The sequence below is a fragment of the Brachionichthys hirsutus genome, chromosome 5 (assembly GCF_040956055.1).
Source record: "Brachionichthys hirsutus isolate HB-005 chromosome 5, CSIRO-AGI_Bhir_v1, whole genome shotgun sequence".
In the NCBI taxonomy this organism is placed as follows: Eukaryota; Metazoa; Chordata; class Actinopteri; order Lophiiformes; family Brachionichthyidae; genus Brachionichthys; species Brachionichthys hirsutus.
Genome location: NC_090901.1, coordinates 14,502,156 through 14,527,746, shown reverse-complemented (window position 1 = coordinate 14,527,746; position 25,591 = coordinate 14,502,156). Strand labels below are relative to the sequence as shown.

At 49.7% G+C, this 25,591-nt stretch overlaps 1 protein-coding gene across 1 annotated transcript in view; it reads right to left on the bottom strand.

The window, feature by feature from the left end:
* wwp2 (WW domain containing E3 ubiquitin protein ligase 2) overlaps positions 1 to 25,591 on the bottom strand; it is a 33,656-nt gene that overhangs the window by 3,342 nt on the left and 4,723 nt on the right. Inside the window, exons 5-16 of the mRNA XM_068739209.1 lie at positions 23,628 to 23,636; positions 21,601 to 21,679; positions 19,468 to 19,622; positions 17,953 to 18,157; positions 17,438 to 17,527; positions 11,687 to 11,861; positions 7,277 to 7,331; positions 6,045 to 6,126; positions 4,567 to 4,695; positions 2,942 to 3,020; positions 1,517 to 1,588; positions 1,092 to 1,180 (exon numbers count right to left, since the gene is read on the bottom strand). Of these exons, the coding sequence (XP_068595310.1) occupies positions 1,092 to 1,180; positions 1,517 to 1,588; positions 2,942 to 3,020; positions 4,567 to 4,695; positions 6,045 to 6,126; positions 7,277 to 7,331; positions 11,687 to 11,861; positions 17,438 to 17,527; positions 17,953 to 18,157; positions 19,468 to 19,622; positions 21,601 to 21,679; positions 23,628 to 23,636 (1,219 nt within the window). The remainder of the gene's footprint in view (positions 1 to 1,091; positions 1,181 to 1,516; positions 1,589 to 2,941; positions 3,021 to 4,566; positions 4,696 to 6,044; positions 6,127 to 7,276; positions 7,332 to 11,686; positions 11,862 to 17,437; positions 17,528 to 17,952; positions 18,158 to 19,467; positions 19,623 to 21,600; positions 21,680 to 23,627; positions 23,637 to 25,591) is intronic.

Here is a 25,591-nt window from a genome sequence, read left to right as displayed (position 1 = left end):
TGCCGAGCAGAATTCACGGAGCTACGATGCAGATGGAGCAAACGTCGAGTGAGACGCTGGAGGCCCGCTTCACTGCCGTCGTTGCCACAGCAACCGGAATGTGAAGGCCGCTTGGTGCCGACTGAACACATACAGATCAGACACGAAGCCACAGCGACCAGTGGGAGCAGAAAACCCAGTCAGCTGTGCAGGAAACATCAAACAGCTGACAAGAACGAAGACGTCTGATTACGAGTGGACTCAAACATTGGACATTTATTCCACAGACAGAAAACAAGTCTGCAGAAGACAAAATAGAAGGACAACAAAGGTAATGAAACGGTTTTCCTGCCTCACATGCGTTTGGATTTGAACCTAAATGACCCGGAACACAAGGGTGCCGAGGACAGAACCCCGGCAGAGCCTGATCCCAATCGTCCGACATTCAAACATCCGTCTGAAAAGGGGATGAAATTACATTTCAGAAAGGTTAACCCTTTAATGAATGACGCGTCTGTTCTCTTAATGCTAAGCTAAATACATGCTAGCTTCAGATGTGAATAAACATACTGTCATTTTCCTGTGGTGGTTTTTGTGACGACCATAAAGAGACATGGATTATATGAAGACGAAACAGAGTGATGGATAAATACAGACGGCAGAATAAAAAGACAAACATGAAAGGACGCATGTTAGAGGCTCCCCGGCAGCAGCACCACCACCAGCAGCTGCAGCAGCAGCATAACCAAGCGCCCCCCCCAGGTCCCTGCGCTCCCCTTTGAGGTTTATGGGAGGGGGGGATGGACTGACGGATAGACGGGACGCAGACAACTCCCAACATCCCGTCCGTGGTTCTACCCTGTGGTAGAACAGCATGATGTCACCTACCATAGGGTAAAACCACTGACGTGACACTGGAGACAGACAAATGCAAAACCAAGGGAACACATGAGAACAAAATAACAACACACAGGACGGCCGGCCTGGAACAGAGCAGGCGCAGGGGGGAAAGAAATGGCACCTTCACCAACATCAACACCAAATGAGAATATGACACACAATATGAAATATGAACGAATGAGGGAAGAAAGGTGCGCTTGTTTTGCTCTCACCGGGCGATGCCGCCGTAGTCCAGGCCTTCCTCTCCTCTCATGATGATGTAGAGTCTGCGTCGGAGTTCGTATGGCTTCACGTTCATGATCTGATGAGTCATTCATGAACACAAGTGTGAACACCCTCCCAGCAGGCAGGAGGCAGCAGCGCACAGTGGCGGTGAACCCACGCGAAACGCCACGCGTCAGCGATTCGTCGCCGCTTCGAAGCCTCCTGTGGAAACCGTTTAATTCTACCAACGGCTGCCTTCTCTGATCGGATGAGATCTGATTGATTGATCAGACCCTTGAGCGAGAGCTACAATTAAATCAATAATGACATAGCTGTACAAGTGGGCGGGCCCAAGCCCGGTAGCCCCGCCCTCATCCGCTGTGGATGTGCAGCGTTGTGATCATGCTCCGAGCCCGGGTTACGGGCGTCTCACCTGCTGAAAGGAGTCCTCAAACAGCGTCTGTCTGGACACAGAGATCTTCACGTGGCTGGGCAAGGCGTTCGACTGGACAGAGAGCAGGAATTAGCTTCGGCTAGCAGCAACAGCTCCTGAGCAGACGCCCGGCGCCGTGTAACGGGGGGGGGGGGGGGGGGCAGACAGGAACGGCAGGATCGGACTGATGAGGAGTCAAAGCTACGAAACTCACAGCTCTGCTGCTGCGATGGTTCTGATGTTAAATATTCACTGGAGAGCATTTAACACGTCTTTTAATTTGTCAACCTGAGCTCCTAGTTATTACCGTGATGTCACTGGTCTTGTGATGTCACCGGTCTTGTGATGTCACCGGTCTTGTGATGTCACTGGCCTTGTGATGTCACTGGCCTTGTGATGTCACCGGTCTTTTGATGTCACTGGTCTTTTGATGTCACTGGTCTTGTGATGTCACTGGTCTTGTGATGTCACCGGCCTCGTGATGTCACTGGTCTTTTGATGTCACTGGTCTTGTGATGTCACCGGTCTTGTGATGTCACTGGCCTCGTGATGTCACTGGTCTTGTGATGTCACTGGTCTTGTGATGTCACTGGTCTTTTGATGTCACTGGTCTTTTGATGTCACTGGTCTTGTGATGTCACTGGTCTTGTGATGTCACTGGTCTTGTGATGTCACTGGTCTTGTGATGTCACTGGTCTTGTGATGTCACCGGCCTCGTGATGTCACTGGCCTCGTGATGTCACTGGTCTTGTGATGTCACTGGTCTTGTGATGTCACCGGCCTCGTGATGTCACTGGTCTTTTGATGTCACTGGTCTTTTGATGTCACCGGTCTTGTGATGTCACTGGTCTTGTGATGTCACTGGTCTTGTGATGTCACTGGTCTTGTGATGATGTCACTGGTCTTGTGATGTCACTGGTCTTGTGATGTCACTGGTCTTTTGATGTCACTGGTCTTTTGATGTCACCGGTCTTGTGATGTCACTGGCCTCGTGATGTCACCGGCCTTGTGATGTCACCGGTCTTGTGATGTCACCGTTCTTGTGATGTCACTGTTCTTGTGATGTCACTGGTCTTGTGATGTCACTGGTCTTGTGATGTCACTGGTCTTGTGATGTCACTGGTCTTGTGATGATGCCACTGGTCTTGTGATGTCACTGGTCTTGTGATGTCACTGGTCTTTTGATGTCACTGGTCTTGTGATGTCTCTTGTTGTACATGACTTTGTTTTCAGCTCTTAAGTCTTAAGCCGCTGGAATGTTTCCCATCAACTCAAAATCAATGGAGGTGAATAAAAGTTCGGACTTGGACATCAGCGGATTGAAAAACTGTGTTTCTAAAACAATGATATGAATATCTGGGCTGACCAGATGACGACGACGACGACGACGAGGTGTGTGTGCTTCAGAACCCACTTCACACTCACATGGCACAGGAAACGGAACTGGTGGTATTTCCACCTGAAGCTGCGGTCGTACGCCCCGGGTGATCCGCCTTGTCGTGACCTGCACGCACGCGCGCACACACACACACACACACACACGGAGAGGAAAGAGTAGCTAGGTTAAGTTTACACTCTTTAAAAAATCCCAAAGGAGTGGCAGGTAATAATCAAAGCAGCTGATCCAGAATCTGATGTTTCCTGCTGAATGTGTGTCCCGGTCTCAAAGGCAAAGGTGAGTCCAGCGCTGCAGCTGTGTGAGCATCGAGCTCCACCAACCCGTGAACACACTGGGGAAACATGCCTCGTCAGCACCGGAGCGAGAGAAAGAGTGAGCAGATAGTGAGAAGAAGGGAGGAGGAGGAGGAGGAGGCCTGTAGCGAGTTGGGTTCGGGCTCGGCGTGGGTCAGGAAAGGAAGACCGCAGCAGTGGAAAGCTGGCGGCAGACAGATCCAAAAACACACAGCGCTCTTCCTACGGCGTCCGCGATCAGCTGCTTTAACACAATCATCAGCAAGAAAAGCAGCGCGCACGCACACGCACACACACACACACGGCAGCGCAGACGGTCTGCTGTCACACATCTGCACATTCTCATGACTTCTGTGGTAAAACTGCCTCAAGGCAGGGCAGAGCTCCACCGGCTGCTGCTGCTGCTGCGGTAAAACACACATTCTGGTGAAAATGTCTGCGGCGGAGAAGCTGAAGCGAAAGGAAATGGCAAAAACATGGACAGAGTAAATACGGAGGAAAAACATAAAAAGAGGGATCTTAGATTGGGGTGCAGCTTTGAAATATGTCAGATTTAGGCAAACTCATGGTGCAATCTGGATAAAGAAGTTGATTTAGTAGATCTTCAGAGGTTTTGATGCAGCTGGATGACAGAGATTATCTTTAGAGGCACCTGGATGACAGAGACTATCTTTAGAGGCACCTGGATGACAGATTATCTTTAGAGGCACCTGGATGACAGATTATCTTTTGAAGCATCTGGATGACAGATTATCTTTTGAGGCAGCTGGATGACAGATTATCTTTTGAAGCATCTGGATGACAGATTATCTTTTGAGGCAGCTGGATGACAGATTATCTTTTGAAGAATCTGGATGACAGATTATCTTTTGAGGCACCTGGATGACAGAGATTATATCTTTTGAGGCACCTGGATGACAGAGATTATATCCTTTGAGGCACCTGGATGACAGCGATGATATCTTTTGAGGCACCTGGATGACAGAGATTATATCTTTTGAGGCACCTGGATGACAGAGATTATCTTTTTTGAGGCACCTGGATGACAGAGATGATATCTTTTGAGGCACCTGGATGACAGAGATTATATTTTTTGAGGCACCTGGATGACAAAGATTATATTTTTTGAGGCACCTGGATGACAGAGATTATATTTTTTGAGGCACCTGGATGACAGATTATCTTTTGAGGCACCTGGATGACAGAGATTATATCTTTTGAGGCACCTGGATGACAGAGATTATATTTTTTGAGGCACCTGGATGACAGAGATGATATCTTTGCCTCAGTCTGAGACATGCTTTGGCTTTGATTCTCTAAAAAGCAAGGTCTGGAGGAGGGGCTGAGAGAATAGTTACCCTGACTCAAACCCGGGTCGGGGGTCTTTAAAGGTGGTGGTGCGTGAGTTGTGGTCCACAAAATATCGGACGCCCTCTGCGGTGTACTTCATCTCCCAGCCCGGGGGCAGGGGGTGCTCCTTGATCATCCTGCAACAGGGAGAGGGCAGTGAGCACAGTCCCAGCCGGAGGGGCCCCATCCTGGGGATGAAACTAACACAGCTGCGGGCCTAAAGCCCAGCACACGAAGAGAAAACCTCCAGCTGTGCTCCGCTTCTCTGGCGTTTACCCCCCAGAGGCAAGTTTGACTTATTCAGTCAAAGCAATGGAGTTCAGAATCAAGAGGCCGCTGCATGAAACGGCCCCCCGTTACAACTTGAACAGTATTCTGAGTGGGGCCTCGGATCATCCCCCCCTGCATTATTATTTATAACGTCCGGCTACCTTTGAGTCCACTGCACGTTAGAATCTCTGTCCGATCCGTATCTCGATACACTCGTCACGATCCCATTCATTCACGATGCATCTGTTAAAACCTCCGATGCGATACGATTCCGTTAACTCCCTTCCCATGATGCATCTGGATTCAGCGTCGGCTGGTCAAGATGATGTGATTCAGTATTTTGTTTTGTAGGTTTATATGTTCTCTACACTCATTTCCATCTTCATCCCAAAGTTTGCAAACCGCGCTCCATTTGTCGAGCGTTCCATCTTGCTTGTAAAAGCCGTCGTGCTGCCAAACCTTTGATTTAAAGTTCGCTGCTGAATGTTTCTGATTTTGCCGCTTTGATTCCATGCTGTCATGTCTGGAGGCTCCGCCCTGCTCCACGCCCCTTCCCACAATCCACCGCGGAAGACGTCTTCACGCACGGACGTACTTATGGAAGGTCGTGGAAAAGCACACTTTTATTGACGCTATATATCGTGATTAACTGAAATCTGATGTACGTCTCTCGTAAACGAATCGATCCGTCATGCCGCTGCCGACGCACTCGCATCGCGCTTGTGCAGATAGTGTATCGATACAAATCGGGGAAACAGCGGTTTAAAAGGACCGAAGTCACCTTCAGAAGGGCAGGACGGAGCTTTATTGATCCTTATGATCGATGCCTGGCTCTAATAAGTTTACATTAGAATGAGTGAGGCGAGGGGGAAACAACAAAAACAGCTCAGGAGGAGTTTAAAATGTCAAAGAAATAAAAAGTGATGGCAGAAAAATGGTCGAAAATCAGCCCGTGGAAGCGCCGGCGCCGGTTTAAAGCCTGAAGAGTGTCCAGACTGGACTTCCGCTGTTTGGGGGACACAACGCTCAAACCTTTGAGTTCCGGACGCTCAATCCTAAAATGAAATCTGGTAAAGATCCTAAACTAAAGCGGCGCGTCCCTGATGGATGGTAAAGCGACGCACGTCAAGCAGCAGACGACGGCGTGTGTGGTGAGACACACGAGCACACACACAGAGCAGCCTGCCCCCCCCCACACACACAGGCTGGCACTCACCCTTGGGTGCGGGGATCGTCCCACTGAGTGGTCCTCGTGTTGTGGTTGACAAAGTAGACTCTGCCATTGTCCTGACGCTTCTCTGTGGAGACAAGCAGAGCAGAGATGAAGGTCGGTGGAGGGATCAGAAGAGGCGCCTGTGTGCGTGTGCGTGTATGTGTGCGTGCGCGCCGTTGGGACTTTTAAACACGGGCCGCTGGAAGCAGACGGAGGGACGTGCGTATCCGGATCCTCCCGAGAGGAGCCGCTTCCCATCCTCCTCCCTCCGGCGCTCCAACATCTTTTTCTCATTAACAGGAGTGTGTGGCGGGGGCCGCAAACAGTAGTGCTCACCATGGCAACTTTCACTAGCGTTCTCCCCGACTCACCCCACCCCCACTCTACTATCCAGTAAAGACCCCTCCTCCTCCCTGCTTCCTTTCATTCGTCGTCCAACATCTTTCCCTCTTTCCTACTTTCTGGCGAGGGAGGCGACCGCAGGTGAAAAAAGCGCGCCGGAGAGACAAATCTAAGACAAAGATATAATTGAGGTTTTCGTCTGGAGGAACCGCAACACGCTGAAAAGGCATCAAGGGCAGGGTGCGAGGGTCCGAGGAGGGAACACGGCCGAGCGATGAAGCCTGCGGGAAGCTGCCAGCAGCGAGTCTTTATGAATGAATGAATGCGCGCAACAATCCTGCCAGGATCCGATTACGGTTCTCCTCTGGGAAAATGTGGGATGATGAAGCGTCTCATCAATAATAACAATCCTCTGTAATTTGTGGACTTGAGAGCCGAAGGAGGCCGACGGGCATCTAGATATCCAATTACAGAGAGGGAATTACAATCACGTAAACGATTGGAACGCTCTGCTCCCTGAGAGGAAGAGACTGGAAGAACAGAACCATGTTTGTTTCTAATGCTCGTCAAGGCTTCGGGTTCTGAGAAGACAAGGCTCACACACACACACACACACACACACAGCTTTCAAGCTAAATTTAAAGCAGGCTTCGAATGATTTCAAAGGACTAAATCAAACAGCTCATGTTTAGGCATTACTCGGCTGCCAGATTCACCGACGTGACTCCGAAACGGTTCGGGTTGTGGTTGAAAGCGGAACAAAGTCCAATCCTTTAAAGGGTCGCAGGCACGGAGGACAGAAACCCATCTGCTGATGGAAGACACATATCAAGGCCGCCGCTCAGCCTCAGCATCCCTCAGGTCTCCACACAGGGAACGCCGGGCACACTTACCCCATCCGGGAGGCAGCGCGCCCAGAGGATCATTCTCCACCGGCGCACCAGACGGCTGAGGGAGACACAGAAAGAGAGAAAACGATTCCCGTTAGGACGCCTTTCTGTCCCCCGCCTCGCTCCCGTCTGCTTCTGCTGAGCGCTTGTCCTCGTTGCGTGGCGCAGCATGAAACTCTTCCCCCCGTCCAGTCGGTTTGTCGCTGCCACAGCGGGATAAGGAGGAGGAAAAGGTCGGGAACCAACGAGAGGTCAGCTGGGAAAGACATCTAAAAAAACACGCCCGCGAAACTCACTCAATGAAATCTGTTCCAGACGAGGGGAGTCACGCTTTCCCTTGGCCTCGGTAGCCACGGGTGATACCTGTGTGTGTGTGTGTGTGTGTGTGCGCGGAGGCCCGGGCAGGGTGGGGGGGGGGCTCCTCTCTGCTGCAGCGGTAAGGGGTGACTGAGGGAGCTGGACGGCTGGTGGCTCGTATGCCTTCCAAAAACGACATGCTCAGGAGGAGGATAAAACAACAACGCTGTTCCAATGAGCTCACGGGCTGGACGCAGGCCCCGCCCCCCTGGCTTCCCGCTCACCTCCTCCAACACGCCCCGCCGTCCTCCGCCCTGGCACCCTCTGTACCCCACCCTGAGGACCTCCTCCTCCTCCTCCTCCCTTCTCTTGGAGCACTGCTGTGAAAGTAGGCAGGGAAGTGCAAAGTCTGAGGGAACTGAGGGAACATTCATGCTTGTTCCAGACTGGACACCCCCCGCCCCGCCCAACCCAACGCACCCCGAGCTGACAAAAGGCACCTTTATTCACCCTGGGTCTGGAAACCTCTGCGGGGTTTACTCAGCCAGCGCTCAAATTCACACACATACACACACACACACACACACACACCTATTAGGTTGAGTGGAAACGCTGCTGAAAAGACGCTTGTAGGACTCTGAAGTTTATCAAACGGGCCGTTGAGCCGTGTCACAGACGAGGATGTGCTTCAACCGTCACGGCGCATCAACGGCGCCGTCAAGAAAAGGACGAGCCCAGCGTCCCGATTTTAGAGGAGCGAACAACTCGATCAATTACAGTCGTTTTGGTTGATCCCGCTTCGTTTCACCAACCCGATGATCGAAGTGGAAGCTGGTGGACTCTCAAAGAGGTGCTTTTTGGTTTTGTGATGATTATTTCCTGCGTCGGCGTCACTTTACGTAGCGAGTCCCAAAAAGCAACGTGAAAACGGCTCGGTCATGGAAACTCTGAGGGAGCTGGGATGGAAAGGACAAGGCCTGCTGCAGTGGGAGCGGGTGTGTAGCAAGGTTAAAGGGTGTGTGTGTGTGCGTGTGTGTGCGTGTGTGTGTGTGTGCGTGTGCTGCTCCCATCGACAGGCAGCCCATGCCCCGGCGCCCCACCCTTATGGGTTTTCTGTGACTAAAAAAGGTAAAAGGAGAATATAATGATATAAAGACATGATGACTTCATCCTGGCGAGGAGCATTCAGCTCCTCAGCAGCTTCCAGACAGGCTGGAGGGAGAAAACAAGGGAGGGAGAGGAGGAGCGGGAAAAGCGGCAGGCTGGCAGAAACGTGTGAAATAATGGTCTGGACGGGATACGCCGTCACGGCCACTTTCAAAGCGGCGTAAAGCGGCGGCCAGCGAGTTCAGCCGCAGTCTGAGCGGCTCAACGTCGACCATCTCACAGGAAGCGATGCGGGCTCTCAGACGAGCCGTGCCACGCATGTTTAGATTCAGCGTGTCATTTTAATAAACGGGTTTAATAAACAGGTTAATAAACTGCTGACAGGACAAATAAAAGCAACTAAAGCAAACCGCCGCCATGACGTGAAGGAAACGGCAGCGGCTGAGCCGAGCTCTGTTCATTGTGCTTTCACAAACGGGCTTCGTGGAAACACGAGCAGCGAAGGCTGGCGCGGAAACACGATGGACGCGACGTTGGTGCGAGTTTTCTGTCCAGCAGTGGGGGAGACAGAACGCAGGGCGGCTGTTAAGGGTCCTTGTTCCAGCAAGAATGGAGAGAAGGTGGGAGAGAGAGGAGGAGACGGGAGGAAGGGAAGGTGAGAGGGGCAAACGGAGGGTGGCAAGAACAGAAATAAGAAAGCACGGTCTTGGGGGGGGGGGTGCAGAAAAGGGGGATTTTAAGAGGGGAAACTGAGTTTGGGGGGATTTCAGAGAGGCAACAGGACGATGGGGAGGTGGGAGGAGGAGGAGGAGGAGGTAAAGAACCGGTAGGAGGGGGGGGGAGGGGGAGGAGAGGGGAGAGCCGGAAACCGGAGTTAATGACTCTGAGGCTGCTCTGGCTGGGCCCGGTAATTACACTGCACACACACACACGCACACACACACACACACACAGCAAACCAGTTTAAGAATGTATATCTGTAAACATGAAAACTCTCAATGCTTATGACCTGTGAGTGTGTGTATCTGTGTGTGTGTGTGCATCTCTATGTGTCTGTGTGTGTGTGTTTTAACGTAGGCACCCGTTACAGAGTCACGGTCCATTTAAGAGGACGACTGGCTCATTGTCCCTCTTTGGTTGTCATGCGCAACAGAATCGAAATGTGGCACCTGACTTCAACATTACAGCGCTGTGAAAACACACACACACACACACACACACACACACACCTGAATCAACAACAGAAGGTGAGGCCGTGCTCACTGACAGCATGTGCAGCAGCTTTGTTTCCCGAGCAGGACGGCTGTGTCTCAGCCTCCCGTCTTCTTAACAGCCGGGGATTCAAACCTTAAACTACCGTCACCCTTTAAACGGGTCAGAACCTCCCTGGCGTGGCGCTGCGAGGGCTTCAGAGTAACTGACGTCATCAGGAGAACATATTCAGAGCAAAATGACTGGATTGACTGAAATACGCACAAGTAATCTCACAAGGTGCCGCGCTCTGGATTTAACGGCAGAACGTTTTTTCCCACACGTCAGTCGGCCAGTAGAACATGCGGCGGTGCTCGCAGTGAAACCACGAGTCCTTGTGTGTGTGTCCTTGTTCACACACACAGAGACCAGAAATAGCCGCTGCTATCAGTGGCGTGGGCATTCCAAGACAGCGTAGTCCTCCTATCAGCGTGGATGGCGATTGGCTTTTCTCACACACACACACACACACACACACCGGGAGAGGAGGGAGGAAACGGGAGCATGGTAGAGAACCGTCGGGCCTTGACGCGAGTGGCGACGAGGGATGCACGCCGGATTCAGGAGGAGTGGACGTGGTGCGTAGAGAGACACACGCGGAGTGTAGGGTGGAAGACGCTTAGGGCTGGTTTTAATAATGGCTGCTTTCTGAGAGGACAGAGACATGGCAGAACCGCAAATGTCTCCTCTGGGAAAATACAACAGGAGTTACAATAAAAATAAAGGCATTCCAGCTGTTGTGTGGGGTGTGTGATCGCACCACCGATAGGAATCAAAGCGCGACGACTGTGGAGATAACAAAGGACTGTTATTTGATATGGTCACGTTTCAAGTGGGGACATTTGTGAAACTTTTCACCAGTGAAATGCGACAACATGAGGCGTCAACGTCTGACCTTTCCAAAACACAACGCTCTTTTTTTAATTCAGTCAGAATTGCAGAAACTTGATCCCAAAGATATTAATTAGGATGCTAGAATCATTTTTCCACCTACAAATTTTGCTTACGACTCGGGTAGGGTTTGTCATTTGGGGCAAAATAACATTTTTCTGGGTGGTTTGGGATAAAGAGCAGCAGCATGGCTAAACCAACAGAGTACTACTAGGGTAGAACCACGGTCTAATACAGAGGACAGACACTCCTCTGGGGTAGAACCATGGTCTATTACCGAGGTCAGACACTCCTCTGGGGTAGAACCACGGTCTAATACCGAGGACAGACACTCCTCTGGGGTAGAACCACGGTCTAATACCGAGGACAGACACTCCTCTGGGGTAGAACCACGGTCTAATACCGAGGACAGACACTCCTCTGGGGTAGAACCACGGTCTAATACCGAGGACAGACACTCCTCTGGGGTAGAACCACGGTCTAATACCGAGGACAGACACTCCTCTGGGGTAGAAACACGGTCTAATACAGAGGACAGACACTCCTCTGGGGTAGAACCACGGTCTATTACCGAGGACAGACACTCCTCTGGGGTAGAACCACGGTCTAATACAGAGGACAGACACTCCTCTGGGGTAGAACCACGGTCTAATACCGAGGACAGACACTCCTCTGGGGTAGAACCACGGTCTAATACAGAGGACAGACACTCCTCTGGGGTAGAACCACGGTCTATTACCGAGGACAGACACTCCTCTGGGGTAGAACCACGGTCTAATACAGAGGACAGACCCCTGTATTGTCTTTGTCCCCTGTATACTGTTATACTGTGTGACTGTCCAGATGTCCTGTGACGCCCTGGAGTACCTGGTAGAGGAAGCGCTGGCTGAACTGGTGCATGGCGCCCTGCAGCTGGCTGCGCTGGCTCTGCCACTGCTGGTAGTTCCTCACGGATTCGGCCGTGGGCCTCTGCCACGTGGTGGTTCTGGTGTTGTGGTCCACGTAGTAGTACCTGCCCCGCTGATCCACTCGCTTCTCCCACCTGGGGCAGGGGGCAGACAGAGGGAGGGGGCCGTTAGCCTTCAACAACACCTTCATTAAGCTCTACAGGAGTGGGCGGCGCATCAAAGAGGTGCGCTGTAGTTAGTAACAGAACTGGTTTATAGAGACGAGGGATAAGAAAAGGAAACAAGGAGGAGGGAGACAGAGTGGAGGAAGAAAGAGAAGAGAAGAAGACGATGATGAATATATTCAGATAGTATGTATTACAGTACAAGTACAGTCAAACATCCTGTCTAAGAGGAGCATTTCAAAAAAGCCCTTGCGGTCTTGTTTCCGTTGAAAGTCCTTCGTACATAAATCATCGACATTTAACAATACAAATAAAACTACAAAAAAATTACTCCATTGATGCAAAATAACAATAAATTAAAAAGACACATACTATGTAAATGTAAATGGGGGGGGGGGGGGGGGGATTGATCCGGAGAGAGTCGTGATGACTATCTCCGTTTCTGCCCCCCTGAAAGGTGAATTTTTAGGGCCGTTTTGAAGGAGGCCAAAGAGGTGCATGTTTTGAGGGCAGGAGTCAAATAGTTCCACCCTTGGGGGGCAGTATTGTAGAAAGATGATTTACCCATGTTAGTCCTATAGGAGGGGGTAATCAGGTTGTTGTTTGAGCTCCCTCTAGTGTTGTGGCTGTGGGTGTCACTAAATCTGTGGAGGTGTTTATTCAGGTATGCAGGGATTGAGGGGACTGAGGGCAGAGCTGCATTGACTATTTTAAATGCCAATCCCATTTTGAGCTGTTTAACCCTGTCTTCTACCCTGAGCCATTTTAGGCTAGCAAAATGGCTCGGAAGAAGGTGGGTCATGGGCCCCAGACTGAGAAGCAGACAAACCAGAAAAGATGAAGTAGGAGAGAAGAAAGGTGAAGGACAAAGGAAGAGAAAGACACACGGGTTGAATCAAATCTTTTCAGACAGAAAATGCTCGGGATCAATAAAACATCTACTTATTTCATGATGGGGTTCACTGAGGTGAACAGAACAAGCATGGTGTCCTCAGAACCGCCCAACAAAGGTGATTTTCACTGTAGGGACACCGAGGTTGAAGTTGTTCCTGTTAAGCGTCATTTTCATTGGTTTATCTGAGAAAACCGTGTTTCAATCAAACAAACAAATAAATAAAATCTGTGCCATTTCCAAAATACCAGAAGGTACCAGTCCAGCACATGGGACATGAACCGAAGTCCCTCCGCACCAGGCTTGCATTTGTTTTCCATTTTAGAATGTTTCATGATAACATTATTTTGTTAAGTAAAAGAACCCGGACCTTTTATGAAATCCACTTGTTCACTGCGTCTGTGACAGGAGACGATTAAACAGAACGATTTTCATTCTCTTTGTACTTAATCCTCCAGCTGCAGCTGGCACCGAACCAGCGTCCCTCTGAGGACCACATCAGAGCTCAATGACCACGTTGGCACCGAACCAGCGTCCCTCTGAGGACCACATCAGAGCTCAATGACCACGTTGGCACCGAACCAGCGTCCCTCTGAGGACCGCATCAGAGCTCAATGACCACGTTGGCACCGAACCAGCGTCCCTCTGAGGACCACATCAGAGCTCAATGACCACGTTGGCACCGAACCAGCGTCCCTCTGAGGACCACATCAGAGCTCAATGACCACGTTGGCACCGAACCAGCGTCCCTCTGAGGACCGCATCAGAGCTCAATGACCACGTTGGCACCGAACCAGCGTCCTTCTGAGGACCACATCAGAGCTCAATGACCACGTTGGCACCGAACCAGCGTCCCTCTGAGGACCACATCAGAGCTCAATGACCACGTTGGCACCGAACCAGCGTCCCTCTGAGGACCGCATCAGAGCTCAATGACCACGTTGGCACCGAACCAGCGTCCTTCTGAGGACCACATCAGAGCTCAATGACCACGTTGGCACCGAACCAGCGTCCCTCTGAGGACCACATCAGAGCTCAATGACCACGTTGGCACCGAACCAGCGTCCCTCTGAGGACCACATCAGAGCTCAATGACCACGTTGGCACCGAACCAGTGTCCTTCTGAGGACCACATCAGAGCTCAATGACCACGTTGGCACCGAACCAGTGTCCTTCTGAGGACCACATCAGAGCTCAATGACCACGTTGGCACCGAACCAGCGTCCCTCTGAGGACCACATCAGCGCTCAATGACCACGTTGGCACCGAACCAGCGTCCCTCTGAGGACCACATCGGCGCTCAATGACCACGTTGGCACCGAACCAGCGTCCCTCTGAGGACCGCATCAGAGCTCAATGACCACGTTGGCACCGAACCAGCGTCCTTCTGAGGACCACATCAGAGCTCAATGACCACGTTGGCACCGAACCAGCGTCCCTCTGAGGACCGCATCGGAGCTCAATGACCACGTTGGCACCGAACCAGCGTCCCTCTGAGGACCGCATCGGAGCTCAATGACCACGTTGGCACCGAACCAGCGTCCCTCTGAGGACCACATCAGCGCTCAATGACGACGAGGCAAAACAAAAGAGCACCAAGGCTCTGGCGTGACGCTAACCATGAGCTGTCGTGTGTCCGTCCTGACTCAGAGGACCCCTGGGACGGGGTCTGGACATGGACTGAGATACAGACGTTCCACCCAGACACACACACACACACACACACACACACCACAGCGGTTCTCATGCTAATTCCATAACTCTGACTTCAGCGCTACAGACTTCCGTCTGCTAACAAAAATACACTGCAGATACGAATAGGCTTGAGAAATGCAAACGCACACACACACACACACACACACACACACCGTTCCACGGCAGATCCTCATGTTAGAAAGGCCACTGCCTTTCAGAAAGTCTAGAGGACATCTCTGTCTTCAACATTGTGTCAAAATAGTCAAAGACACAGCAGCATGTCAAATAGCATTCCAGCTGGCCGTTGTTCACGTCTGAACCCGCACTGGAGCCATTGACTGGACTTCTACAAATACCCACATGCATCTTTTCTGAATCCTCAAGACCTCATCTGGAATAACAAACACAACTTCAGTTGCAATGACGCAGCGCTGCCTCAAGAGAAGAGACGTCATGACGACCATGTCCTGTTACTCTGAAGGTTAAATGCTGCACAAGACTGTCCTCGTAGCGCTGCGGCCCCGCCCGGAGACGCTGGAAGACGTTGTGACTTTGATGTCCTGTTACTCTGACGGCTAAATGCTGCACACGGCTGTCCTCGTAGCACTGCGGCCCCGCCCGGAGACGCTGGAAGACGTTGTGACTTTGATGTCCTGTTACTCTGACGGCTAAATGCTGCACACGGCTGTCCTCGTAGCACTGCGGCCCCGCCCGGAGACGCTGGAAGACGTTGTGACTTTGATGTCCTGTTACTCTGACGGTTAAATGCTGCACACGGCTGTCCTCGTAGCGCTGCGGCCCCGCCCGGAGACGCTGGAAGACGTTGTGACTTTGATGTCCTGTTACTCTGACGGCTAAATGCTGCACACGGCTGTCCTCGTAGCGCTGCGGCCCCGCCCGGAGATGCTGGAAGACGTTGTGACTTTGATGTCCTGTTACTCTGACGGTTAAATGCTGCACACGGCTGTCCTCGTAACGCTGCGGCCCCGCCCGGAGACGCTGGAAGACGTTGTGACTTTGACATCCCGACAGAAACAAGTGTTTTCCGTCTCACCTTGAACTACTGTTCATCGTAACGGCCCAACTGTTGTGTTAAATCTTTCTGTTGAAACGTGATCCGGAGCTTTTCTGTTCCGTGGCGGCCCGGTTCTGATGGGCTTTACTTCAGAGCTTCTAGAGACATTCTTTTGGTAGCTCGAGCCTGAGCTGGCTCGTGTTGCTCTCATTACCAAACTGTGGCTTTCGAAGCGCCTCAGTGCTGCTGAGCTCACTTTTATTTGGACACACAACAGCATGAGAGCGCCTGCAGTCCTGAACTACTGAACGCGGCTTCGGTGCATCATTTGGAAGAGCTCTTTCCTTTAGACAATGCTAGATTTATGTAAACACAGCATGCCCTTTGATTAAAGACACCCTCGTTCCGCTGGTGTCAAATAAAGCATGTTGTGGCATCATAAAACGTAGCAGAGACTCAACAATAAATACATTTGAGCAGTCTAACTCAGGAACCTTGCTCAACCTTCGGATGGCTTTCATTATTTCAGCTTCCACTCCGGCCCTCCCCATCTCACCCCCCAACTTCTAAACAAATTCTGGCGCGTGCATCTGGAGCTCGAGACCGGTTTGCTAATTGATCCTCTGAAGAGCCTCGGCGGCCAGAAGCCAACACACAGTGGTGGATGGAAGTGCATGTGGCATTAAGAAAGGACTTTTGTTCTCTGGGCCCCCACGCTCTCGTTCACTGCATGGAAAAAGTGAGATGGGGGGGGGGGGGTGGAGATTTGAGGAGGAGGGGGCGCTGACCTTTTCCTGAAAACAGCCTCGCTCTCTTTCTCTGTCACACTGTGAAAATCAACCAATAATTGGTGCAAGAAAGAATGTCTCAAAAGGGCCGGCCGCTTGCTGATCTGCTCTTTTTTAAATGGTGCATACAAAGAAAACTGAGCTCATGATGACGGCTCAGCGCTCAAACTAGGTGACGATGCAGACCATAATACTGAAGAGAAACAGGAAGGCTTGGTCTGGATTCTAACAACAACGGAACACACTCGATTTGCATGTCTGATGATGCGAAGCCGCGGCCACACCTGCAGGACACGACGGGAAGGTTTGGAAGCAAATTCCATCCATTGCAAAGGAAATGTTCACATTGAGCTCAACCAGGGATCTCAAACTCGCGACCCGCAGGACAATATTAGTTTTTTATTCAATGAATGAATAGCTCAAGAATACCCTTTGAGTTTTCGATTGTTAAAATGCTGAAGAGGGTAATATTTAAACATTTTCTCAAAGCCACTTCTTTCAGACAATTGGAAAAGTAAGAGGTCAGAGGTTAAGCCATCTTTCTTTTTTTTGTGGAATACCTGATGTGGCCCGACCTCACCCAGACTTTGCCTCCTAAAATTTGAGTTTGAGAGCCCCGAGTTAAACTATGATGATGTGAGAGAGAGAGACTGAGAGAGAGAGAGAGTGCGTGTGCGTGGGGGATTGAAAGCAGAGTGAGGGAAACAGAAAGAGAGTCTCTTAGAGCGCGCTAGCTGTTGTGCTAACTGCATAAACTCGTCCCGATCGAGACACGCAGACGGCGATGAGACAAATCTCAAGCACATCTTTTGAATTTACTGTATGAACTTTTCTCTCCTTTAATAATCATTCTGATCGGGCATTCTGTGGAGCCTCCTCTTGCCATTCGGCACAACATGAAACAGTTGTGTGCCGCCTGTTCATCTGGAGCATGGACCGGCTTTTCATCTCACACGACCAGAGGAACCAACGCTTAGCCTGGAGCCGCTCAGGAGAGCCGTCGTATGATCTTTTCTGCTTCTTCCAGATTGTCAGAAGGCAGAAGACTGTCTGAAGCCCAATGCCAACACAAAATGTGACGTTAACGCCGAACCCTGGTGTGTTTCACACACCATGCATCCCCAAAGGAAACTCAAGCGAGATGCGGCAGGCCTACCCCGGAGGCAGCGGTCGCTCCCAGGTTGTGGTTTTGGTGTTGTGATCGACGTAATACACTCGCCCATGTGGCAACACCCGCTGCTCCCAGCTGCACGGAAGAGAAAAGGCCAAGTCATGGATCCGACGGATACAACAGTATTTGTTAGTAGTACACGCTGTACACCAGAACTGTGCGTAACAGTAACACAGACTTTGGTCTCTCTCTGAGCTCCCGTGTATTAAAACATGTCAGATAGACCTGTAGTATGTGTAAAGGCAACGGCATGGTACACTCAGATGTACACGCCATTAGTGTACTGCAGTATCTTTAGTTCATTTAGACGGGAGACACACACAGGAAACAGCTCCTCAGTCGTTTCAAACAAGATGGCTGTCGTTCAGAAACTAAGAGGAACAGCCAATCAGATCGTGCTGACTCGTCTGCGTCAGAGAGGACACTAAACGGAACCTGAAGCGGTCGGCTGAACGCGAGACGCTCCGACATCCTCCATTGCTGCGTGCATCGACCCTCACCCTGTTGGAAGCGACTCGGTGCCGGACTGCTCGGAGCCCGAGGTGGCGTTCGGCGCTGGTTCCGATGGTGCAGCCAGACCCAAGGCGTCCTGGCCTGGAGAGGGGCTACCACTGCTGCTGGCAGCCGGGGAGGACGGAGGAGGCGTGTGGCGGGCCACGCCCCGGCGACTGCTCTCCGGCCCGTTAGAAGTCAACTCCACTTTGTCTGAGAGGAGACATGGGGAGACGTGAGGGATCTGTGGAAGAGGAAGTCAAAGGAACGAGAACCACAGCGCCCTGATGGGTTTAGGTTGGTGCCGTGAATCAACATCCCACAATCCCCTCTGCTCGTCCATCGAGTCGCGTGCTGGAACGCCGAGACGTCCACCACTGCTGACCCAACCGCACAAGGAAAGTCAGAAACGTCCCAGTAAGACGAGCTGCTGCTCTGTGGAGCGACGGAACCGGATGTCTGGAGGAGGAGGACTGGAGCGCACGCTGTAAAGCAGCGGCCCCGACCCGTTTCCTGCCACGGACCGGGCAGGAATAGAATCTTACCAATAAATTTTATATTATGCACTAGCAATAACTATTAAACAAGTATTACACCAATATCGACTCACCACACGCTGTGGTCTCAATAATTTCTTCTGTCCTTCATGTTCATGTTTTTTTGTTTCATAATTTCCACATTCTGGTTTTTTATTCCAGGGTTCTTGGTCTCCATGTTTTGCAGTTTTGAACCCTTCATTGCCTCGTTAATGAAGCCAGGCAGCTGTAGATAAACCGTGTTTTAAGTCTGACTCCTGGTCGTTAAAAAACGTTTTCTTTTCTTGGAGGTCGTCGGCTCCTCTTCTTCCTCCTCCTCTTCTTCCTCCTCCTCTTCTTCCTCCTCCTCAGTTGGACTTTTCCCCTGAGCAAATACGCTCTCCGAAGACGCTTGTTCTGTTGTTGTCGTTTTCCTTCGCTACTTTACGGCTGCTTTTTAGTCACGTATCACGTGATCAAGACATTTCACAGGCGAATGTTACATTCATTTTTCAAACTAAAACACCCTCTAGACACTAATAATGGTATAAATTATTCTTTCTGTGCGGCCTGGGAACAAAAGCCTCACGGACCGGTACCGGGCCGCGGCCCACTGCAGTAAAGAACACCAGTCACACACAATGGCTTCCCTCAGACACCGGGAACCGGCGGTGTGGAGAGAGTAAGCTCAAGAATGGTGAAATCCTAGAAGAAAATGTTTCCCCGTCTGTGAGGATGATGAAGATCCAAGACAGGAGAAGCCCTGGACGATCACAGAGGGCATCCCCGTGGCCTGACTTCCACCTCTGGTGGGAAATAAATGGTTGTAGAAAGTAAACCAAGGAACGTTACAATGTTAGCACAAGCTGGTTGTGATGCCATGCAGAGAGTTCAGCGCTTTGCACACTAATCAGAATGCATATCAAATTCGAGGTGGAACTTCTGCTCCTGTCGAGTCCTGTTCAAGTTAAAGGCTCGTCGAGTTCAGGCTCGCGGTCGTTTTCATACCTGCGCTGCTTCCTGGGCTGCCGGGACCTTTAGGAGAACGACGGCGGCCAGACCCCCGGACCTGCTCCTCATCCAGCTCTCCGTTGGTCAGAGAGTCTCGTCCGGAGCCCCCCGGGGAGCCCCCCTGTGGACCCCCAACTGAGTGTCTGTCACTCCTGTGTGGCAGGAGGACACAGAGAATGGGGTGATGAGATGAGGAGAGACAAAGAAACCGTTTTATTTAATGTCAAAGTGTTGAGGACTGTTCTGTTGTGACCTCACAACTTGGATCTGGCAGGGCGGGGGGGCGGGCTGCCACATGTGTGTAAGGGTAAAAAACACATACTTTCCTGACACTAAATATAACTTTGCGTTTCTGACAAGACCTCTCATACAATCCGGTTTGCTTTCCCTCCCCGGGACCGAGGAAAGCAGAAAGCGGGGGGGGGGGGGGGGGGTGTATAAGGAAACGCCACAGCACAGGAAGGACACGGACACCAGGCACAAACAGGATGAAGATGTTGACTGCTTCTCCAGGACAGCTCTTGGCTGAACCGTGTTTCGTGCCCCCCCCCCCCCCCCCTTGCTATGTTTGTAGGGAAATACCATCTGACCCCACGCACCGCTGCCACAGAGCTTTGAAAGAAACGCAGCCCCTTCCACCGTTTATTATCCCAGCAGCGTTCGAGCGGAGGGGAATAACGCTGGCGCTCCACAAACGGGCTCCAGTGGCCCCTCCTGGCGCAGGACGCCTTCACGCGGGCCTTTCTTCTTCACTTCACTTATTTAGATTGCAATTATGCCTCGCGTTTACGACTTTCTTGTATTATAAGCCCTTTCAGAAAAAGGTCATCCAGGTTTATTATTGAGCCATTCTTATTATTATTAAACCACAAATTCCGCAGAGACTTGAAACCGACGCTGGATTTAGAACTACAAATGTGGTTTTCTGTGTCTGAGTCGATGTCAGACAAAAACAGGAACCATCTTAAAGTTGGCTGAGGTTTGTGTCACCTCCTGCTGTGTTCTTACACAACATGGGTAGATCGTGGGTAAATCATATTTCTACAATACTGCCCCCCAAGGGTGGAACTGTTTGACTCCTGCCCTCAAAACATGCACCTATTTGGCCTCCTTCAAAACGGCCCTAAAAATACACCTTTCAGGGGACAGTCATCACGACTCTCTCCGGTTCAATCCCCCCCCCCCCCTTTTTTTGGTCCACCTACATTGTGCATATTATGTGTCTTTTTAATTTATTGTTATTTTGCATCTGTGGTGTAATTTATTTTTATTCTATTGCTAAATGTCAATGATTTATGTACGAAGGACTTTCAACGGAAACAAGACCGCAATGTTCCTCTGAGACAGGATGTTTGACTGTACTTGTACTGTAATACATACTACTGTTTGACTGTACTTGTACTGTAATACTATTGTTTGACTACTTGTACTGTAATACATACTACTGTTTGACTGTACTTGTACTGTAATACATACTAGTGTTTGACTGTACTTGTACTGTAATACTATTGTTTGACTACTTGTACTGTAATACTATTGTTTGACTACTTGTACTGTAATACATGCTACTGTTTGACTGTACTTGTACTGTAATACTATTGTTTGACTACTTGTACTGTAATACATACTACTGTTTGACTACTTGTACTGTAATACATACTACTGTTTGACTACTTGTACTGTAATACATACTAGTGTTTGACTGTACTTGTACTGTAATACTATTGTTTGACTGTACTTGTACTGTAATACTATTGTCTGACTACTTGTACTGTAATACATACTACTGTTTGACTGTACTTGTACTGCTCTAACATTCTATCTAATAAATATATTCATCATCATGAGACAATGGATGGATGGATTTCATTCTATTCCATCATTCATTCCGTTGCTGTTAGAGCTGCAGCTGCATTTTCTCGGGCCCGAGAGTAACGATGGTTTGATTTGATTTCTCACATCTTTGTGAAAAGTGGTCAGAACTTCCCAGAGCCCAAAGAAAGATCTAGAAATTGCTCTCCGCCCTGTGTCCTCTTTTGAGACATGCAGGCTGGTTTGTCCTCGCTGCATCTAAATGTCAAACACTTCATAAAGACATGTGTATGCTTGTGATTGTACATGTGTCCTCACCTGTTCTGAGCTCCAGCTGTACTGGGAGTCTCCTCACTCTGTGTCCTCCTCAGGTTGGGTCTGTCTGGCTGCAGTATCTCTGCATGAGGACATAAAACGTCATCATGATATATATATATATATATACACTATTTATACTACTATATTAACAGATAGAGTCATGAGCCCCGGGGCTGTGAGGTGACTTGAAACAACGCAGGTCGAGTTGGGAATTTAATGGAGGCCTGCATCTACGTGCAGACTGTTTTAGTGTGTGTGTGTGTGTGCAGACTGTGTTAGTGTGTGTGTGTGCAGTGTTAGTGTGTGTGTACAGACTGTGTGAGGACATGTTCGTCCTCAGTGTGACAGAAGAACAAGGACGTGATTTCATCTCCTTTAAAAACACAACATCTGCATGTGTGAAGCCACATTGCTAAATCCTGCTATCTAAAGCAAGGCAAACAGGTCATCTCTGACTCAGCCGCTCTCTTCCTCTCACACACACACACACACACACACACACACAGCACTGTTTTGTGGCAATGAAAGGGCTTCTTGTGAGCAGACCCAATGGACATGCAGAAAAATAAACATTGGTCTTGAGGAGAAACCATCGTGTCATAGCCTGAGTTCATCTCCCCTTCCCTTTAAATGGAACATGGTAATTCCTGGTCTGTGTGTGTGTGTGTGTGTGTGTGTGTGTGTGTGTGTGTGAGGAAATAGATCTTCCAGTCAAGAGACAAAAACATGTCAACAAAGAAACAGTAAAACCAGCAGTGTGGTCAGATGGCCGACGGCATTTACTCGAGTTCAGAACCCTTTGTAAAGTAAAGGTTATTATAGGTCACCACTTTATGCTTTCATTCATTCTTTCTGCTACTTCCTTCTCGTCCTGGGAGGGCTCACCACAGCGAACCAAATTCAAAGTCTCTACTCTCAGTCCTAAACTCTTCCATTCCCTCTTCTCTTGCTGCTGATGCACCAGTCTTCGAATCAATTTGATTCTTTCAATTTTAGTAAACATTTTAGGTGTTCACAGATATCGAGTTAACAAATGGGTGATTATGTAGAACTTCCTCAAGTTAGTGGAAACCAGAAAATGATTCGGCCTTTTTGCAGAATAAATGACTTGAATAAATGCATAAGGAGGGAGAGCGGGAGGGAGTCAGTTAGTTTCTCGCTGTAAACTGAACTTCAAATGAAATTCCTCAATAAAAAGTAAATATTTTTCAAACTAATTTTTTTTTGTAAATGTAGTTGTCCAAAGAATGAGAAATGTGAGTATAAAGACTTACAGAGACAGAAACCGCAGCATCTGCGACAAATTCCACTCAGAATGAGCTTGAATTCAAAATAATAAAAATGTATAAATAGTAAAAGAAACTTCAGTACTTGGTGGTTGTTTGTTAAAAGTTCTACAAAATCAATGAAACAGGTTTTAAGTAATAACCAAATAAAAGACAATGGATGGAGCACCGTCCCGCCTCCCCCTCCTCACCTCCTTTCGCTGTGTCTTCTGGCAATGATCAAATCTATAAAGTGGAATTCTGTCCTGCTCCTCTGATGTACGACTTCGGTGCTTTGGAATCAGGGCTGAATATGCCAATAATTTGATAATAATAGTTACATATATCATGAATGATGCCTTGCGAGTACGTCTGTGTCGTGCATGCATGTTAAACACGCGCTCAGAAAGGAGTCCGCCACTGGTCTGAATGTGTGGATGGAAGTCGTGCATGCAGGGGGGGGGGGGGGGGGCATGTCAGCATTTAGGGACTCCAAAGTGTGCCAACAGTTGAAATCTTTCCGCCCTGGTTTCTGTTTCACTCTATCTTTCTATACAAGGGTTTGGTTATGAAGCTTGTTTTGCGTGTGCGTGTGTGTTTTAAGGTGTGTGTGAGTATGTGTGTCAGAAACGCTGCCAGGGGAAATGAGTAAAACGTCCACACTAACAGAGGTGCGTTCAGAGCGAGAACACAGAGCGCCTTAACACGGCCAGAACGCAACACACTTCCACCTTTATACTCCTCGGCCCAGCCCACTTACGCCTGCACACACTGCAGAATGTAAAACACATGTACGTGCACGCCCACACGCCTGCACTGACACGCCTGCGATCATAAAACAGACACACACACACACACACACACACACACACACACACACACACAGACAAGCGCCTCATTTTAAAACCATGGGCACAGTTCATTTCTCTGTTCAATAACCCCCCACCAAAACACACATACGCACACACATGACCTCTGTGATCCATGCCCCCCCCCCCCCCCCCAATCAAAGAGAGGAAACCCCCTGCTAGCATGAACACTGCTTCAGGATCACAGGAGGCGATTGTACTGCTGAGACTCAATTACACAACTCTGAGATACAAATGAGATGAAAAGACTCCCGTTGAGTGTGTGTGTGTGTGTGTCTAAAGGCAACAGCAGTCATTGGACATTAACCTCCGACCTTCACACCTGATTGAATTTACGTGACTCCATTCATTCCCATAATGAGTATTTAAAGGAGCCTTTCCACATTTGGTCAAATGTGCTTATTGACTTTTTTAAAGCTGGATAAGATCAGTATGTGGAGCTGGAGCCAGTGCTATGTTAGCTTAGCTTAGCATTAAGCCTGAGAACAGGAATCCCACTGCCTCTCTACTGCCGTGTTCCTCGCATTAAATCACAGCAAGCCTCAATCCCGACGCCAAACGAAGGCAACCAATCACGGCGATCGAGTGATCGTCACGCAGCAACGGGATGAAGACGGCTTCAGGCCCAGCAGAGAAATAAATCACGTCTTTACTTTGGACTCCATAAACTCAACTCACCTGCTTCAGAACAGAAAACGTTCTCAACATTCCCACTGGTCAGGAACTCCCTCATCTTGTTGTCCTTGCAAAGACGCCTGGTCAAACAGAGTCACAAACAACAGCAGCCGGAACACGCCTAAGCCGTCACACAGACACACACCGATCCGGCCTCGGCCTCCACTGCCGCCGCTGTGTTCATTCAACAGAACACACTGTGGGCTCTGTGTGGCGTGCTATGAAAAGCCTCGTGTGTGTGTGTGTGTTACAGAGAAAAGATGGATGTATGGGTGTGGATATGGTTTTAAGAGCAGCTTCATAACTGTGTGTTTGTTAAAAAGACATCTTGTATTTGCTTCCAAACCATGAAGGAGAGTAAAATGTTAGCACAGAGCCCGGAAGCTGTAAACGCTGCGGACTGAGGGTCACTCGGTCTTTGGGAGTCTCTGAAACGCTTCTATATTTGGGTCACATTCAGTATATAGTATACTGTTGAGTTGTGCAATAACACCCCCCCCCCCCACTATGGGGCAACAGCGCGCTATAAGTGCCCTCCTTATCTTCATGCGAGTGATAAATATTATGCAGGAGAAATCCAGGATGCTTCGGCATTTTAATTTCGCTGTGCTGCAACATTTCGGTTTCACCTACGTCAGCGCCGTCCGGCTGTCTCACTACTGCTGACAAACAGGACGACACATGAAGAAGTTACGGTTTCACTATGTTACGCTCATCAAGGGGTCAGACAAATCAGGATTCAGTCCTCAAACATACCAACAAGCCGCAGAGTTGAAAATGTCTTCAGATCCACGCAGCCTGAATTCAGAGCCACGCGGAGAATCGACTTACACAATGTAAAACCCGGGGCTTTTTCCAAGTGGGGAAAACAGTCATTAGCAGGGCGGAGACGTGGACAAGCATCCGACTGTACAGCGTAGCATGCGTGTGCGGTTGCTGGCAATATTAGTGAACATTTAAAGGAGACTGGAAAGGAAAGAGTGAGAGGAGGAGCGGTCTCGTGTTGTGGCGTATTCTGCACTAATACGCCGTCTGGATTTCTGTGGGAAACAGTTCGCACCAACAGATCCTTGCCTACGAGTGAAGAACGTGCATTTCCTAAACACACGCGGTTCAGAAGAGGCTCTTTGTGTTTGCATTGCATCACTTTGGACTTTATAGCCTTTTCAATCGGCCCAACAG